Source organism: Acipenser ruthenus, chromosome 29 (genome assembly GCF_902713425.1).
Source record: "Acipenser ruthenus chromosome 29, fAciRut3.2 maternal haplotype, whole genome shotgun sequence".
Lineage (NCBI taxonomy): Eukaryota > Metazoa > Chordata > Actinopteri > Acipenseriformes > Acipenseridae > Acipenser > Acipenser ruthenus.
Window position 1 is genome coordinate 19,184,274 of NC_081217.1, and position 19,547 is coordinate 19,203,820.

Genomic DNA, 19,547 nt, shown 5'->3' on the forward strand with positions numbered 1-19,547 from the left:
TGATGGGACAGTATGGTGCCAGGCAATGCAGTAACACTTGCAGGCATCCTCTATAAAGTCAACATCCATGTGACCAAGTGTATCCCTTGACCCTTCTCTCTCTCTCTCTCTCTGCACCAGGTACCGGACGCCATCACCAGGTGCCAGCGGGCTGGAATCACAGTGCGCATGGTGACGGGAGACAACATCAACACGGCGCGGGCGATCGCCACCAAGTGCGGCATCCTGCTGCCTGGCGAGGACTTCCTGTGCCTAGAGGGCAAAGAGTTCAACACGTTGATCCGCAATGAGAAGGGCGAGGTGAGAGCACTGGACACATTGCCTGCACCACACAGCACAGCCACCAAGTTCATTCACTTTAAACGACCTGTCAAACTGTGATCTCTTTTTCTGAAGCATGTGTCACGAAATGTAGCAATTGTTTGGTGGTTCAGTGTCCGGCAGTGGACGCATGACACTGCTCTGCAATGAATAGATGGTCGCACTGCAGACCACACCTCACACACTGTACTGCTTAACACAGCACTGAACTGCCTGCCTCTGTCTCTCTGACTCTTCCTTCTCCCGTTTTCAGGTTGAACAAGAACGTCTTGATAAAGTCTGGCCTAAGCTGCGAGTCCTGGCTCGTTCATCTCCAACAGACAAGCACACCCTCGTCAAAGGTATGACACTGGGCAGAATTAGAGGTTTTCTACACAGTGGCACTACCAGTCCTGGTTTATGTTTCACACAGAACATTTGTTTGTGTGCCAAGGTTATGAAAAACAACACCTATGGCTTTTTTAATCCTGTTATTCAGCTACTGTTTATATCAATTGAATAGACTCTGTTGTAAATAAATATATTAAAGCAAACAGCTGTTCGGCCTGATTGAGCAGAAATTCCCTTTGGTTCGTATTGAATTAGGGACCAGGAGGCAATCTGACCTCTGACCACTGGCATTTATTTCGTGAGCCTTCAGATCATTTCTCGTCTCCTCCAGAAAATGTTTTATCTGTTGTGCCTTTCATGTGTCTGTGTGTGGTGGGGAGTGGGGGTGGTTCAAAGACGATATTCGGAGGCTAGCAAATGCATCAGAAACTGGAGCTGTTGACAGGAATGTGCCCAACAAAAGTTTTATAGCAAAGATAATCCTTTGCAGGGAGAGAGTCTTTGTTAATAACATGCGTCAGATAGATGAAGTTACTCAACAGCAGGGGGTAACTGAAGTAATTCCTGCAGGAATCATCGACAGCATGGTTGGAGAAACGCGACAGGTGGTGGCTGTGACGGGAGATGGCACCAACGATGGCCCCGCCCTCAAGAAGGCTGACGTCGGCTTTGCTATGGTAACCTTATATAGGATATAGTGGACCCTGATAGATGTGACACAGACATCTGAAATACAGTAGATAGTTCTCTTGTATCAGAGCAAGGTGCACTCTAATGCACACCATTGCAAGACGCACTGTGTGGAATGTTGGGAAATGTGCAAGGCTCGTGTGTTACAGCAAAGCTACGTCTTGGGTGGTCCCCACCACTGCTATCTCATTTTATCTTTGCGAAAGCCAAGTCCAATGTTAGCATGAAGTAAATAACAGCTAATCTCATGTAATAAAAATCTTGGCATGCCTTTTGTTTTTTTTTCTTTGCAAAAATTTTGCAGCATCTCTAACCCTGCACAGGTGCTCCCCTGGCTGTGTGTTGGCCTCTCTCTGACGGGTGTCCTCTTCTCCCCTCTCCTCTCAGGGTATCGCAGGGACGGACGTTGCAAAGGAAGCCTCTGACATCATCCTGACAGATGATAACTTCACCAGCATCGTGAAGGCGGTGATGTGGGGCCGCAACGTCTACGACAGCATCTCCAAATTCCTGCAGTTCCAGCTCACTGTCAACGTGGTGGCCGTCATCGTGGCTTTCACCGGGGCCTGCATCACACAGGTAGGACAGGGACTCCCGCTGTGTGTTTTGTGAGGAGCTTGTTTTTCGCTAGTAGTGAGTAACATTGTAGTGCCGCACCATGTGGTTCAGTCTCCACTTCTTATGGCTATGGACAGCCATGCTGTAGAGTTTGGAAGATTACATTCAATTCGACTTTGTGAATGGTTATTATACGTTGTAGAATTGTAAGTGTTTTTTTCCTCTCAGTCCTTTAAGAATGTGTGCTAATGGAATAAATACCTTTCAGATTCTGTCTCTGTATGTGTTCTGATGCTCTGATTTATGATCTTCACATTCCTCTCTCTCTCTCTGTCTGGCTTCTGCCTCTCAGTCTCACTGTATCACACTATTTCTCTCCCCCAGGACTCTCCTCTCAAAGCTGTCCAGATGCTGTGGGTCAATCTGATTATGGACACCTTGGCATCTCTGGCCTTGGCCACAGAGCCCCCCACCGAGTCCCTGCTGCTGCGCAGACCGTACGGGAGGAATAAGCCGCTCATCTCCCGGACCATGATGAAGAACATCCTGGGCCACGCTGTCTACCAGCTCACCATCATCTTCACGCTGCTGTTCGCAGGTACGGGTAGCAAAACACATTCACACTTTCCATCCTGCTGCCTGTGCCTAGAGAGCAAAGAGTTCAATACGCTAATCTGCAATGAGAGAGAGAGACCCTAGTACTGAACACACTGCTTTTCACCACACAGCACAGCCATCAAGTTCATTCATGTGGGCGTTAAGCGACCTGTCAAACGGTGATTCCATTTTCTGAAGCATGTATCTGTCACAAGATTCTTTACCTTGGTATAGCCACCAGTTCACCAAAATCGAAAGGGCGCTCTGGTTCTGTAGTCAGAAATCATCACAGGACTGGTGATAACCCCTGGATTTTGTTGTTATATGTAATACTGCATAGACAACGAAACTTGACTCGGTAAAACAAAACCACACAATACTGAAATCCACTGAGGTATGCTATGTAAAAAATCACTCACTGGTAAACAGTAAAATTAATTATCCTAATGATCATTTTGTAAAGACACAGTCTAGTTAAGCACAATAGAAGCAAGTTAAAGTATTACAATTTTCTTCTTTAATTAAATAAGGAGTAGCCACCAGACTTGCATTTCCTGCACATCTGTACGGGTGCAATCGATTAATTTGAATGAATTGGACCCGTTCCCAGGAGAGAAGTTCTTTGACATCGACAGCGGTCGGAACGCACCCCTGCATTCCCCGCCCTCGGAACACTACACCATCGTCTTCAACACCTTCGTCATGATGCAGCTCTTCAATGAGATCAACGCGCGCAAGATCCATGGGGAGAGGAATGTCTTTGAGAGCATCTACAAGAACCCCATCTTCTGTGGAGTGGTGCTTGGCACCTTCGTCTTCCAGGTACTGTCCATTACACCTCATTGATTAAATATCAATAACACCACATTGCTGTCACTAGCTCCCCATCAGTACAGGGCCTGTGCCTGTCAATAACCACATCAGTACAATAGAGGTGGTGTTAACATGTAGCCTGTCAATACAGTAGATCTACTGCAGAAATAAAGTTGGTCAGTCTACTCGACAGAGTCGACGATCCGAGTAACTGGAACTAGCGTGGGTACAGCTGCATGCTTCTCAGTCTGTCATCTCCCCTTCCTCAGATTATCATTGTGGAGTTGGGAGGAAAACCCTTCTCCTGCTCTGGCCTCACCATTGACCAGTGGCTGTGGTGTGTCTTCATTGGGGTGGGAGAGCTTCTCTGGGGTCAGGTGAGAGGAACATTTAATTTGGAAATTAAAGCCGGAAATTCAACCCTCCCTGATCACGGTTTCAGGGCATGCTTTATTAACACGGCACGTATCGTTCACAGCTGATCTCCGCGATCCCGACAAACCGCCTGACGTTCCTGAAGGAGGCAGGCCACGGGACCACGAAGGAGGACATCCACGAGGAGGAGTACACAGAGGGAACAGATGAGATTGACCATGCCGAGATGGAGATGCGTCGAGGGCAGATCCTTTGGTTCCGGGGGCTGAACCGCATTCAGACACAGGTACGACCCCCCCTGGCGGACCCTGACAACACACAGGCCTGCTGCACTGCTTGCTGCAATTTCAGCGGCTCGCTCTGCTAGCACTGCAGCCTGATTCCTGTTTCAGCTGGAACGCAGCCTGGAGCCTTCTCACCCAATCCCCTTTCCTAGCTTGTCTTATAGCACTGAGAGAGTTTTTTTTTTTGCATAAGCACGGTTTATCCAGGGCACCCTTGCAAAGGAGAAGCTACTGTCTTGGCAAGTTCTTCATGGTTTAAATGTTTTCACAGAGGCACAATTGATTTCCTAAATGTTTTGTAGAACAGGATTGAAACCAATGGGTTCATCCGCTGCAGGAGATAGGGCTGGCGCTTGAGTGGCTAGTTCTTTCTTTTCTCTGCCCCAGGCGTGGGTTTGTAGAAGAGTCACCAGTGTGGTACCCCGAAGTGTACTGGATAAAAGCCCACTCCCTGCAGGCAGTGTTGGTCCCACCATATGAGAGGCACAGCCTGGCATGCAAGGGGTGTCAGCACTACTTTAATGACCAAGTGTGGTCTGCTTCCTGACTACAACTGCTGCAGCAGACCTTTTTAATGTATAAAAGAATGATCCTGTGCAGAACTTCTCCTCTGCCCCTTTTTTGGTTAGCTTTCCTCGATATTGCTGTATAAGGTTTTTGCTTCTGTAGAAGAGAAAAGATTTAATGGTGTTTATCTTTATCTGAAATGGGCTCTGCCTCCAAGGGCTTTTTTCATTGGTGTTCTTTTCTGATTTCAGTTATTACTGTATAATAATATATTCTGATTTGCAGCTTAGACCACAAAGTAAAATGATACCCACTCACCTCCCAGGACAGAACTGTATCTATTTTAATGATCTAAATAGCCACAGACTTTGATAGTGCCACAAAACCTGCTTCTTCGTGAACCTATTGCAATCATTTTGATGGTGCACTCAGGAGACTGGGTAATGCCAGCAAGGTTATCAGTTAAATGGTGGCAGTATTTGGAGCCGTCCCTGTTTTTAGGTCATTAAAAAAGACCCAGGTGTCTCCTATCCTTCTTGGAGAGACCAGGAACGGCTTGTATTCAGTCTACCAGCTGGGTGGAGCAGTCCTGAAGATAATACAATTTCTGGTTCAAGTTATGGGGGATGCTTTTCAGTGCCTAGCTGTCTGTTTATGGGTGGTATCCCTGAAATCATTTCATGCATCCAGCCAAGAAGCATATACCTTTTAGATCTATTTCCATAACCTTTAATTCCACCCTGCCTTCCAGCAAAGGAGAGTTTTTTTTTTTGTTTTTTTTTTTCTTGGGTTTAATTTAAAAAACATCATGTTGGTGAACTTACACATGTGGGTTACTGTTTTATAGGGAAGTTTTAACGTTGAATTTCTAGTAAACAGATGGTACAAAATGCATTTTTATTTTTTTTATTTTTTTTACTTCAGTTGCAGCATTGTTTTCTTACTTGGTTTTTGAATTTTTTTTGTTGGTTTTCTTCTGTTTGACCTCAAAACAGTGCCTTTCGTTTTCTCCTCATGATTGTTTTTGAGTGATTTCATCTTCAGCTCCAGTGCCAAAGCAACACCGTGGGGATCAGAAAAAAAACCCCTAACCTTGCCCTCCCTGTACGCAAACTCCACAGACTCTCCCCATCCCACCCAGATTTCTCTAGACTACAGCGTTCAAGCATATAGCAACACGCTAAAAAAACAAGCCCATTATGTAAGATCCCCAGTTGTGTGGAAAACCATTTGAAATACATTGCAATTACTACCCTGCATGGGGGCCAATTTCACATGAATGTATGGTACTCCAGTGTTGCATTTGCATAATATTTCGAAATAGAAAGAAGAAAAAACTGAATTATTTATTGTCTTGTTTTCCCACCAGTTTGCACAATTTTGCTATTTCTTTTGCTTAATTTGTAGCATTGGCATTTGTTTTTCCACCTTTTTACAAAAAAATATATATATTAAAATCATTCTGTGTAATGAATTATCCTAATGATCGTTTTGTAAAGGTGCAGTCTAGTTAAGCACAATAGAAGCAAGTTAAAGCATTGCAATTTTTTGTTACAAATGCAACATGCATAGGCAATCTAGCCCATTGTTTGTTTGTGATAGTCCAGGAATACCTAAATTCATCACTCAGCTGTGTCATGAATGTAACAGTCCAGCATCTTTTAAGTGCTGATTGCTGTTGCGCATAGAATGAAAAGCAAGGATGTCTCAACTGAGCTCCTGGGTCATTCATTATTGGATTAATGCAATGAGCATCATATCCCACAACGTACACACACTCGCATTATTATTCTGAAGCAGTATCGTCTTAAATCAAGGCTGTTCTTGGTCGGCTGCAGTTAGCAATAGAAAAAAATCCAATAGCTCAGAAACGTGACAGAGAAGCATAGCACTTAAACACACGCACACTGTCGCTCACTGAGTTCTGTATTCACACCCAGTGAGCAGCTTGGTAGAGAAAAGTTCCAACTCATTCTGTAAACATGCCCGGTCACAGACAAGATAAACAGACACCGTTCTGTGAGAGCTGTCCTGCTTGGGTCTCTGTTCTTCAGCAGACCGCTCTCTTGAAGCTCCTATTCTTGCATTTATTAATTTATGTATATTAATGTACTTATTTTGCAAGGCTTTTTGTTATTGAGTGCCTTCTTGTTTTTAAAGGGTTTTGCTGTTTTTTGTTTTCGGTTTGTATTTGTTTTATTTGGCAGCGTTTGCTTCATTCTCAGTAGCGGTTGACTCCCGTTCGGATATCCTTTGGGTACCAGCGTTCCAGATTACAACCTTGGACAGTTCCGACCCTTTTGTTCTGGGTTTTCTGTGTTCCTCTTCCCTTCTCCATTTCATAGGGATCCATTTCCTTCCCGTTTCCAAGCTCCTCCTTGTTTCTGTCCCATAAACCCTCCCTTTCCTGTCATTTTCACACAAATGTGCACAGGGCATGAAATGCTACAGTACTATCAGTGTTTGAATAGGTATTTCACATAGGCAAGCCCTGAACCAACCTGCACCAGAGAAGAAAATTGACCAATACTGTACAGGGCATTTACTATATTGGGTATGTCCTGCCCATATTGTCAAATATAGACGTCAAAGATACAAATGTTAGTCTATCCTCCCCCTTCAAACATTTCCCCTTGCCTCTCCCATTTACAAAACCCCTGCCCCTTTTCCTGCACTCCGCCACTTCCTGTCTGTGAGACCCTCCCCTTCCTGTCTTATGCCCTCCCTCTCACTTCCTATGACTCCTTGATAAATAAAAGCAGCAGGCTTTCTTATTCTCTGACTATGAATATGGTTTCTCTCTCTCTCTCTCTCTCTCTCTCTCTCTCTCTCTCTCTCTCTCTCTCTCTCTCTGCGGCTCTGTCTCTTATGCTCTGGTTCTTTGCAGATGGACGTTGTTTCTACATTCCAGACGGGCTCGACGGCGGTGCCGGGGGCTCTGCGTCGGCAGCCCTCAGTGGTCAGCCAGAACCACGACGCAAAAACTGTTTCTAGCCCCACCCATGTAGTGATTTCTACTTCCTCCTTGTCCGCTAATCCTGCTGCAGCCGCTAGCGCTAGCCCTCCTGTCGCCGCCTTCGCTTCCTCCTCTACTGCAGGCAGTGAGTGTGCAGTCTCTCTAGCAACCAAACTGCATGACCTAATAACCGTGATGGCCATCATAATGATGAGAATAATCACCATCTCTCTTGGAGGGTGCCTGCATATATCTCTCTCTTTCTCTTTTTCTTTCTCTCTCTCTCTCTCTCTCTCTCTCTCTCTCTCTCTCTCTCTCTCTCTCTCTCTCTCTCCTCCTCCATGCCCTTCTTTCTCTCTACAAAACTGCATGACTTAATGCCAGTAATAATGTTAATAATAACCATCACCTCTCTCTCTCTCTTATGCACCGAGGCTGCCTGCATCTTGAATCTCTATCTGTCTTGCTCCATGCCTTTCTTCTGTCTGTTGACTAGTACAGGGGTTGCCACCTATCCAGATGTTAACTAGAGTGGTCTGACAAATCCTGCGTTCAGTGTACAAGTTACAGTATTTTTACTTTGTAATGTTGCAAATACACAGTGTGTTTCTGTGTGGTTTTGAGAACAAGGCAAGACTACTGATCCCATGGTGTTTATATATGAAATACCATATTATATTTCCACGTTCCTGCAGGGGATTTGAATGACGTCCCCAATCAGACCAAAAGAATCCACTTTGGGGGAAGTTTCAGTGAGCCTCAGTCCTGGTCTGGACAGACAGAATGGTTATAATGTCAGTACCCCACTTTGTCAAATAATTGAAGGTCTCTAAAGCACTCTGGAGTTGTGTCAATGTGTAACATTTAAAGAGTAAATTACAGACTGTAGAAAACACTTTTAAAAAGCGCCCCATTGTGCTAAATGTATTGATTATTATCCAGTCATTAAAAAGTGCTTTGGACCTTCAGCTCTCCCTGTCTCTCCAGGTTTGAACCGTCAAGGGTGGCAGCCCTATTAGCAAGAAAACTGCATGAGACAATAATGAGAATGGCAAACCGCCTGCACCGATCTTCTGCTGTTGTTATTTTTCACTTTGCTGCTGGCCTGTTTAATTCCATTCACTTAACCAAACGTCTTTTCCGTCTTTGCTTCTCTTTCAAATCACTGAGACTGCTTGAATCTTGTATCTCTTTCAATCTGTCCCTTGCCATGCCTCTATCTCACAGGGTTTATAAATCTATTTCTGTCCTTCTGCACAGGTAACTCAAACAGTGTACAGTGTCCTCCCTTCTTATTGATGTCCACAGTCTGTGAACGTGGGTTTGGGGGCTGGTTTCTAAGTGGTGTTCTTCACATTGTGATTTGTTTTCTCAGTTGCACATGGGCTGGGACATTACAATGCCTGAAATAGAAAACAATGCAAGACATTCAAAAAAAACACCCTACTCAAGCTTCTTCACCCACTGTGAACATCATATGCCTTGTTTTTGCTGCTTGATCTTTTAAAAGGACATTGTGTCAACCTATTGTTAGCTGCTGCTGAAATTAGGCACTGTATTCTAGGGTTAGGGTGGAGAAATTCTTCCCATCTGTAAATTGACTGTCTAGTGTGCAGTTGTCTTCGTATTGGTGCGTCCAGTGCTTGAGGCCATGGCATTGAGCCAGGCTGGTCCCATAGAGCACGCAGGGAGGGATGCTCCTGTTATCTGTCTCTGTGTATCTGTCTGTCTGTCCATCTGTCTATCTGTCTGTTTGCCTGTCTTTTGTGCAGGGGGCACAACACCATGGCCATATAATTAGAGAACGTTACCCTTTGTTCTGACTCCACCCCCCTCAATTTGATTTGGTAGGGGCTTTAAATTGGAACCTATTTGTGCCCTCATAATGGAGCCCCAGTAGGTCAGATGTCACGAAAGAGGGGTTCCTTTCCCCCCTGCAGTGGGGTAGAATTTGGGGTGAAGTTCTTTTGATCTCTGTCAAGCTGGGGGCAGGGATTGAAATCTGTAGAATTGTCTGTGCCGGCATAACTCTCCACTGACAAGTAGTTAAAATACGGCCTAGGGAACACATTTATTTGACTCCTTAACAGTCTCTTCAAAGTAAAAGACCCTTCTCAACCTGTGGTGTTGCTGGTCTGTGCAGCATTAGTGGTGGCGCTAGGTCACTTCTCCTTTGATAAAGGAGAGGAAACCTTGACCACTCCAACATGCAGAGTATGTCAAACCTGCAAAACAGTAATATGAATGAATGAATTATCCACAAACATACTAACATGGGGAATTGGTGAATTAGTGGAGTAACACGATGATGAATATACCGAGCATCAAAAGAAACGTATCACTATTATAACATAAGGTATGTAAATCATGGACATTGATGAAATGTTTTTGGTTTCTTTTTAATCACTCAATCATTCATCCTTGACCATGACACGCTTGAGTGACTATGACTGAAGCACTTAATCACCTAATTAGTGAGGCAGTTGATTGGACACTGGATATGGAGTGATTTCAGCTGTTGAATTGCAAGCTTGAATAAAAGCAATAAAAAAACACAATATGCCACGTCTGTCAAGAGAGCAGCACCTTCATACAATCGGCATGTTGGAGGCTAGACTAGGGCAGCGTACTGTGGCTTGCCCTCTTGGGTGCTCACAGCCAGCAATTTCAAACCTGGCGAGACGGTATAACCAGACACACTCTGTCAATGACAGGCCACCAACTGGGAGACAGAGAGTCACAACACCTGCCCAAGGTCGACAGATCAATTTACAGCATCTGTGATGTCGATTGTTAATCAGCACAATAAAAAGTCACTGCACCTGCAGTTTGTCATTTTTCGATCACATCTAGTGAATTTTATCCAAATATCAGTGATAAGTTTCTTTTGATGCTCAGTACTTGTTTGTGCATGGATATGAAATCCTTCCTGCACTGATTCCTGTATTAGTCCTAATCGAAGTCTTTCAGGTTCCCTTAATTGCTCATCAGATTTCGGTCCCTCCCCCATTGCTCTGCATGGGAGACGCATCACTGCTTGTTTCCAGTAGGTGGCGCTCTATTCATTTTGACTCAACAACCTGTTTAATTCCTTAGCCCTGCCGCAGCACATCGGGCATGACAGGAGGGATTTTAAAGGCAATCGCTAACTGCGCTGGCTCAGTGCATGTGTCACAGTAACCCCCTGGTCCAGGAGATGTTGCCTTTAAACCTGAACCTGCATCACACGCATGCCTGCCTGGAATGTATTGTGTGTCGTGATCTGTGTGCTGTGGAGTTATGTCTGGAAACCTCAATGAGCTTGTGTTACAGTGGATTTCCTAATCAATGTGTTTGTGTTCTTTTGTGGCTCTAGTGATTTAAAATCCCATACTCCATCTCCAAAATGCCATTATTATTATTATTATTATTATTATTATTACTATTATTTTGCATAATAAGGCTGTAATGCTATCTCAGGGTTCTGATGACAGAAACCCGAGAGTGCTCTTGTGATTTATGTAACCAGAAACCCTTAATGGAATTACAGCCTTATTATGCAAACTTGGCTTTACATTTTTATATTTTATTCTTGCAGATAAATCCATAACTTCACCAACCAACATCACTAAAGCAAAAAAATAAAGAAATAAACTCACCATTGCCCCTAACTAACTTTGTTTTTTTCTTTTCATTTGCTCTTCCTATCCTATTCTCTTCTCCCTCTGCTGCAGATTAAAGTGGTGAATGCATTCCGTAGCTCCCTTTACGAGAAGCCAGAGTCAAGGACCTCCATCCATAACTTCATGTCCCATCCTGAATTTGGTCCATCTACAGAGGACGAGCCTAGGATCCCCACCATACAGGAAAACAGCATTGAGATTGAGGGTCTCTCCGAGTCCCCAAAAGCAAAAGGGGGTCCAAGGGCACACTCCCCCAACCGCAACAATAACGCGCTGGACATCGTTGTGGCCCCTTCCCAAGGCAACACATCCCCGGGGAGCCCCCTGCACAGCCATGAGACATCCGTCTGATGACCCTTGAACTGTGACCCTCAAATCTCCCATGCAAACGCACTACTCCAGATGCACGGTTTTGCCATGTGCATGCTTGCCTGCGTCTTGCCTGCAAGCAAGCAAAATCAGCTGTTGGGCAGGAGAGCTCAGGTCTACTCTGACTTCTTCAGTTACTCTCTCTCTCTCTCTCTCTCTCTCTCTCTCTCTCTCTCTCTCTCTCTCTCTCTCTCTCTCTCTCTCTCTCTCTCTCTCTCTCTCTCTCTCTCTCTCTCTCTCTCTCTCTCTCTCTCTCTCTCTCTCTCTCTCTCTCTCTCTCTCTCTCTCTCTCTCTGGTTTTGCTACATGTTTATAAATGTCAGTACTATGTGGGTTCTAGTTTTAAAGTTATATCCAATGATCAAAAAAACATACTTTTATACTGTATGTGAACTTCAAATTCAAACAAAAGTGAAACCACAAAAATCTACAAATATTCAAATTAGCCCAGCCATTTTTGTTTCCCAGCTCACGCTATGGTGATCCTACTGAATTATACAGTTTCCCAAATAAAATCTGTGGCATAAGGAATGGATTTAGATACTTTTAAGCTCTCTGTTGAGATGGTACAAAGTTAAATCCACCCTGGTCTTATTTTTAAATTTTGCAACACTGCCAAAACTAAGAGCCTGCCTTTCTTTCTTTCTTTCTTTCTTTCTTTCTTTCTTTGTGTGTGTGTATAGATATATATTTTACACACACGCCTCATTGAATTAATTGTTCTGTACATACAGTACTCACACCGTAAGAGTACTGTATGCAGAAGGGAGTCAATGAGTGCCCCCTGTCTGCAGCTAGGTGTCACAGTCCCTCCTCCAGTGCCATTAGAAAATAGTTTAACAAAACATTAAGGAGAAAATTAATTATCAACTATAATACATATTTTCTTTTAGATAAACCATCTCTTATATATAAAATTAATTTAAATCCGTTTGCTTTTTTTCTGGGGATGGGCGTTGTTGTTTTTTTATAATTGAATTATCTGTGAGTGTGTTTGGGGTGGGGGGGTGGGGTTGAATAACCAAAACTATGTCGCAATTAAGCGCACAACACCGCCAGATCCTTTTTTTTCTTTGTTTTACAAATTTTTTGAAAAGACAAAAAAAAAAATCTCTGTATAAAGTCAGCTGTAATTGTATTGCCGTTTATTTGGATTTTTTAAATGACAGAAGTTCCATTTCGTTTTCTAACCTTTTTTCGCTGTGAAATTTCGCAGCGACGACACCACGAGACCCGTTCAAGCCCATCCTTCCTTGAGACGATTAGTTTTAGTTCAAAGGTTCTTTCCTGCTAGAGTAGCGAAATAGCAAGACCGTGTATGTTTAAATACTTATCCAGTAACGGTTTCAACACTGTCCTTGAGTCGAGTGTGTAAGCTGTAAAATTAACATGGACTGCTGTTTTTGTGCCAGTTAGGTTGGGGGGATGTTTCCTTTACTTTATAAAAAAGACTATACTATTGCAAGGGAAATCAAGCTACAGTGCACATGCAACAGTGAGTTGGTAATGGGAATCTGATTTGAAGTTAAGGGTAGCTCCAATTCAGAATTGATTTCAGTTTGAAATGCCCCCAGTTTACTGCTCTCCTTTTACATATGGATCAGCCCTTGACCATCTTACCAATATTTAAAGGTCAAAATCTTTATTGGTGTTGCATCACTAATGGCTGTGTGGTCCAGTGGTTAAAGAAAAGGGCTTGTAACCAGGAGCTCCCCGGTTCAAATCCCACCTCAGCCACTGACTCATTGTGTGACCCTGAGCAAGTCACTTAACCTCCTTGTGCTCTGTCTTTCGGGTGAGACGTAGTTGTAAGTGACTCTGCAGCTGATGCATAGTTCACACACCCTAGTCTCTGTACGTTGCCTTGGATAAAGGCGTCTGCTAAATAATAATAATAATAATAATAATAATAATAATACCATTCTGTGATACCTGGGTCCCCAAGTACTCCCAGACTTGAGTTGTTTCTCACTATAAAAGATATAGGTTTGATCGTATTTTAAAATTACCCCCTAAAAAAATCTGCTAAGTTGAAATCACGGCTGTCTCATTCTTGAACATGAACAGCAACTTGATTGGGCGAATTGTTCGCCGTTTAATTCTAATCAGCCAATCAAAGCCTCCCCTCAGCCTGCAGTCCTGTTCACATGCTCCCTGTTGGCTGACAGCCATCCTACATCCCTGAAGGCTGATTTCTCAAAAGAGGAGAGGAAATCGGAAAAGTTTTATGAATTTTATAAAAATAATTATCATTTTTGTAAGGTATGTCAGTAGTACTAACCCCCCCCCCAAAAAAAAAAAACTGTTCAAAAAGTCAAGCGATGTTTCGGAATTATATTTTTTTCTATATATATATATATATATATATATATATTTTCTATATCGTTTCCGTTCTAACTGGGTGACACAACAGCACGTTTAATTTATTGAGAGGAAGAGGAATATTCCTTTAGATTATCTAGTTTTAATAAAATGGCTTTCAAGTAATATTGAAGAAAAACAGTAAAGGAAGAAAAAAAACAAAAGAAGCTGGACATTTTTGCATTGAGGCACCTTGGAAAGGTGAAGGTGTATAACTGCCATCTAAAAAAAGGAAGTACTGCCTGGAGCGAACAGGAAGTGATGCGTTTACTGCTAAGAGACACCCGGTTGCCTTGTCATAGCTAGTGTTAAAAAAAAAAAAAAAAGAGATTTTGATCTAAAATCAGACAACCCTTATCAGCTGTAGCGTTATAAATTACAGAAACACTTCTGCAAATCCTTCACCTGTTAGCACTGACTAGCTCAATCTTGTATGTGCCTCTGCTTACATGACACAACCAAAACAAGGCTTTACAAATCCACAATGAAGCGAGCATTCAAGAAGGTGTATGCGACCCTATTGCTGAAGCAGTCTGAACTATTTCTTCAAATAGTTCACTGAAAGCACTTGCTTGAAATTCTGCGCACGCAACCTTTAGCATTGGCACCTCCACCAAGCCACTGGTTCAAGGAGTTTTTTTTTTTTTTTTTTTAATCATTGACCTATGTCTCTTAGTGAGCATTAAAGTATTTGCCTAAGCGTTTTGTCGTTTATGACCGCACTGCAGGTGAAAAAATGTCAGCGTTCGTATGCAGTGGATAAAAAAAACAATTGGAATAAGTGAAACCAAAGCCATAGCCTCACTTCCTGCCTGCCCAGGCCACTTCTTTAACTTAACTGACGTGATTAGTTTTATTGCACAGGCATAATAAATATTGATATGTACATTGTAATATATATATATGTTAATAAATCAATGTTGTGCAGTAACTTTAATAAATACTGTCAACAGAAGGGAACTAAATATAACTTCATAAAATAGGGTTGGTATTTCCAAAGTTTGGGAATTTATGTTGAGTATATTGGTTGAGAGCGAAGTGGCTGAATTTAGATTGGGGTAGCAGCTGGTGAAATATGCCAGTTCCACACCCTTTGACGCAAACACAGTGTACAGAAGTTACATTTAGTAATAATGAAGTTACATTTAGTAGCCCTTTTGGATTGATTAAAATAAACTTTCTTTAAAAAAAAGAATTCAGAGATGTTCAGAACTTAATGTAATATAATAAGCACTGGTATTATTTTTGTATAAAAATATGGTTGAATTATACTTGTGGCATGCATGACTTATAAACATTTTGGTGGTTCAAAGCAGTATGTATCTCCTGTGTGAGTGCCATTCGTAGTGTTCTGTGTAGCATCAGCCATGCTGTACCTTGAGACTAGCTTTTGGAAATCAAAACTGTTCAGTAGTTGTGTTTAGTGTTCTGCATGTTTATGGAATGAATCATCCAGAATGTTTACTTGCTTCCAGGATTCCCGACACACTTGCATGCACACGCTTACAGACTTGTAAGTGCGTACGCACCAAATAGGTATACACGCACACTCGCGCAGGCACACAAGCATTCAACCAGGCACGCTCACACACACTGATCAGATGCTGTTTCGGGGGGAAACGGTCAAAAAAAAAAGGATATATAATCCAATGTGCTTTAATTAGGAAAGGGGTTCTTATTATAACAGCATGTTTGATGTATCTGCTTATTTATATGGTTATATATATATATATATATATATATATATATATATATATAATTTAATGTTACATTTACTGTGTCACAGTCAGCCCTGTTCGTAAAACCTGTCTATAAAAGTCTATAAATACAATGTATGTTTTGTGAATAGCTTGACTATCTCACCTCAGCCGTATTGCAGCCAGAGAGAAATGCGCAGATGTATGGCAGCCTTGTTCTATGGCGGGAGGGGAACACACTGTGTAAACCCAGTACGGGTCAAATCTGTGTGGATTGGGGGTGTTCAAACATTAGACTGAAGTGTATTGTTTCATTTCCCCTTATCGTTTTTGTTTGGTTACTATAATATAACTTCATGCATTCGGGTAATACTGGAATCGGAATGCTTTCTGGTATTTAATGATCAGTTTTACTACAGTGTTACCTGAAAAACAAGTTCAAATCAAGTGCAATTAACATAGCCGAGGCCATGGTCGCTACGTTAGTGGGATAGATGAAAAAAAAAATACTGAACTGATTGCGGTTCCTGGAACCTGATTTGCAGACTGCAAAAAAATCTGAAGGCGGCTTTTATATAAACAGACTGCACAACACACTTCCTAAGCTGTGCAGTATCAGTCAAATTGCGGGCGGTACTATTTAGGCAGGGCAACTTCTCCAGTCGTTTTTCAGTCCCTGTTTGGGAGATGTTTAGTTTAATTTCTTAGAAACTGCAGCAGTGAGTTAAGCGCTAAAGCACGACTAGACACGACCTGCGTGTGCTGATAGCAGGCGGGAAGGGTGAGTGAGGAAGGCAAGATTTTGTTCTGCAATGCACACGGGAGGGGAGCTCTGATCCATGTTTATTTTATTTTTTTGTGCGCTCGGAGAATTAATTAGAACCAACGCGACTGATCGAGAGAACGAGCAGTGCCAGGATAAGCATACTGTACTGTCTTTATGCTTCAAGGACTCACCAACTAGGCGGTTGCCAAAAAAAGAAATTGCACTTTTTAAATAAATCAGGTGCATACAATTTTGTTACTGTTTTTTTCTGTTGAGGTACCTAAAATCATTCTTTTTTTTTTTTTTTTTTAACCTATTTTGGTTTTCCAAAAGTTGCACATTAATTAAACACAAAGGATCAGATTTTGACACTTTTCAGGCTGATTTTCAAAAGGCGCAAAATAAGAACCAGGTCACAGGCTCAGGTCACAGTAAACAGACTCCGGTCAATAGAAGAACCTGAATTAGGAAGTCTGTATGTAGGGTTAGAATGCGTTTTTCGTAGTTGTTGTAATCTAGTTTTAGCAGAACACAGATGACGCTTAAACTTCAGGAATTGTCAGATGTTAATCTGTAAAGAACAGGCAAGATTCACACAGTCATTCACCCCTATTTGTTTAGTTTTTGCATGATCAACATTATCCATACGAAAAGAAAGTTAATACATTCAATGACAAGGTTTCGACCAGAAGCCGCCTTCAGTATATCTTTCTAAACGATTGTCATTTAATTTATTAAGCTTCTTTTAGTATTTCAAATTTAAATTCAATGTCCGAGTATTTATCGTTGGTTTACAGACTTCTGTTCGGTGCATTTCTCCTTTCAGAAAAGGGTTGAAGCGACTCCTGTGCGCAGAAATATTTAATATGCTGTGAAAAAAAAAAAAGGCTTCAAATTTAATTATATGGACTGTTGGCGACACCTAGTGGACAGACTGTTCTAACAGGCAGGGATTTCTGCTTGTCTATTGAGTCGTCTTGGCATCATCCAACATCGTTTTAATAGTTGAAAGTAAATGAACTCATCCGACATTCAGAATAGTCACCCCTTTCCGTTGCATTGTCCTCGGCCAGCATCATAATCCCACTATGCTTCCTTGATTGAAGGAATACAAACATCAAATATTACATGAGATTAACTGAAAGAGCATTGGGGGACTCTGATATCTAATGAATTCAAAGACATAACGTGAATGAGAGGTAACGAAATGCATTAACATTGTTTCATCTTGGCATGTACCATTCCAAGATGTAGCTTGGTGCGCTGCAGGATCGCTAACGAAGAGCTCCTTGCCGAATGACTGAGCAACAATGTTCCCCTTTTAAACTGCTACATTGTTACTGCTCTGTGTTTATTTAGCTTTTTATTAACTGCTAATAACTAGCTTATAACATGTTAACAAAACTGATTAGTTTGTCAATGGCTAGCTCATGTTAGTATGCAGTACAGACAGGCAAACTTATTCCAGTATAGGGATCCATGCTTGTCCTTATCCCTGGGATAGTCATATTATTAAGCTTGCTTGTTTTGAGAAAGAAAGGACGCAGGAAATCTGCTTTTTTATAACACAAAGACTGGGTTACGTTTGAAATAAGTGCCTGATGAATTAAGTGTTATTGAATTCAAATGAAGTCGCCATCTATTCAAGATAAGTTCCACACAGCCTTATTCAAACACTTAGAAACTGCCACATACTCACTGTAATTTTATATGAAGTGTGGAATGTGTCATGGACAGATGCTAGCTTGATTTGGAGTTCTCATACATTTACTGTATTACATTCCAGTTGCTGATGTTTATTACAGTGGTGCTACAGAAAGGCTTCCTCAGATCTTTTTAATAGATTCTTTGTTGGCCTATTGACTGGAAAGTTGCTCCTTTTTAAATAGCTTGATCCGGGTCACTTAACTTTGGTTAAAACATTCTCAAAGATGGCAGACAGGATTAGCAGATTTCTCACCCACAGGGTTTCCTGCAAGGAAATGTAATTTAACTGAGAAAGGCTCACAAACTGTTAGGCTACTGTTATTCCAATACGCTGCATATATTAAAAAAAAAAAAAAACAGTGAACCTGCACACTAATTAGTGTTTGTATAACATTAAAACATTATTGCTAATACGATATCCTCTTCAGTCACTGTGTGCACAATTGTACCATGGTAGGAATCTATATTGTAATGCATGTGTTTTTTTTTTTCTTTTTTCCCCAAAGTTATGGCAAGGCAACTTCTCAAACTCCGTAGAGTTCACACAAACTGTTTTTTAAAATTTCTAAAAAAAATTTAAAACGTTGGAGATGGAAATAACTTACGGATCACATAGAGGCGGTCAGAACCATTCAGCAGTCAAACACAGAAAAAGAAAAAGCATTCATTAATGTTCTATATACCTAATGACAGTGCCAGCTGTGGAATGCATGTTTCAGGATTGCACATTTAAGCAAACATTTAACATTTAAGCAAAGGGAAGGCTGTAAATTTTGCTCTGTTTCAATTTAACCTGTAGTACCTTCATCACTTCATCTGATCAGATTGTATTAACTATGGTTCAGGGCATACAGACTCCTCAAGAGGACGCGATTTGTATTTTTAAAAAGTTCTGAAATTGTACTTGAAATGAATTGCCAGCAATCCTCTTAATTCTGGGGAAGAACTTGCAGGCAGTGCCTGGATTACAGGAGGTTGGAAAACTTTACTTACAGCATCAACCGAAAAAGGGGTCCTCATTGTGCAACAGCATCCTGATTCAGTGTGCGTGTCACTGCGGCGTGTGTGAATGACTCCCCCCTCCCCCTCTCTGTGTCCTTTTGTAAATACGATCCACAGCACAGACAAAAGGGCACTCCTGTTTGCTTTGAACTATGCAAGGATCTGCAGGAGTTGTTCTTTCCGATGCTCTCTCTGATCTCTGTTTGTGTGTTTTGTCTTTCGGTGGAATGTGCTTGTTCCTGTTTTTTTTTTTTTTACTTTCTTTCCACTTTAAATAAATAAGTGGTCCTTTTTTTTTGTTCTTGTTTGGTAATATATGGCGGTGTGGAATGCATTGTTCTCTTTGTCCTGTCGTTTCAAATAAAAAGAAGGAAAAAATTATAAACCACAAGCATATATATACAAAATAAAGTCACTGGGGTTGGATTACCTGCTGTTTCTAGAGTTCTTTTATTTCACTGACATATCCCAGCACACAGGTACTTTTGTTATCAGTAAGAAAAATGTCTTCAAAGTGAGCAAAATTGCACAAGTGAGCTGCATTGGATTCAA

At 41.8% G+C, this 19,547-nt stretch overlaps 1 protein-coding gene across 5 annotated transcripts in view; it reads left to right on the forward strand.

Annotated features, from left to right (window-relative positions):
* Positions 1-12,467, forward strand: part of LOC117430723 (plasma membrane calcium-transporting ATPase 1-like) — a 49,211-nt gene extending 36,744 nt beyond the window's left edge. For 2 of the 5 annotated variants that reach the window (XM_059003716.1, XM_059003715.1), the window contains 10 exons: positions 121-300; positions 575-662; positions 1,222-1,328; positions 1,729-1,920; positions 2,284-2,497; positions 3,107-3,318; positions 3,579-3,686; positions 3,788-3,970; positions 7,363-7,576; positions 11,145-11,279. In XM_059003716.1, the coding sequence (XP_058859699.1) occupies positions 121-300; positions 575-662; positions 1,222-1,328; positions 1,729-1,920; positions 2,284-2,497; positions 3,107-3,318; positions 3,579-3,686; positions 3,788-3,970; positions 7,363-7,576; positions 11,145-11,149 (1,503 nt within the window). In that variant the 3' untranslated portion in view covers positions 11,150-11,279. Of the gene's footprint in view, positions 1-120; positions 301-574; positions 663-1,221; positions 1,329-1,728; positions 1,921-2,283; positions 2,498-3,106; positions 3,319-3,578; positions 3,687-3,787; positions 3,971-7,362; positions 7,577-11,144 lie in introns of all 5 variants that reach the window. The other 3 variants (XM_059003714.1, XM_034051105.3, XM_059003717.1) reach the window with 2 other exon arrangements.
* Positions 12,468-19,547: the final 7,080 nt, after the last annotated feature.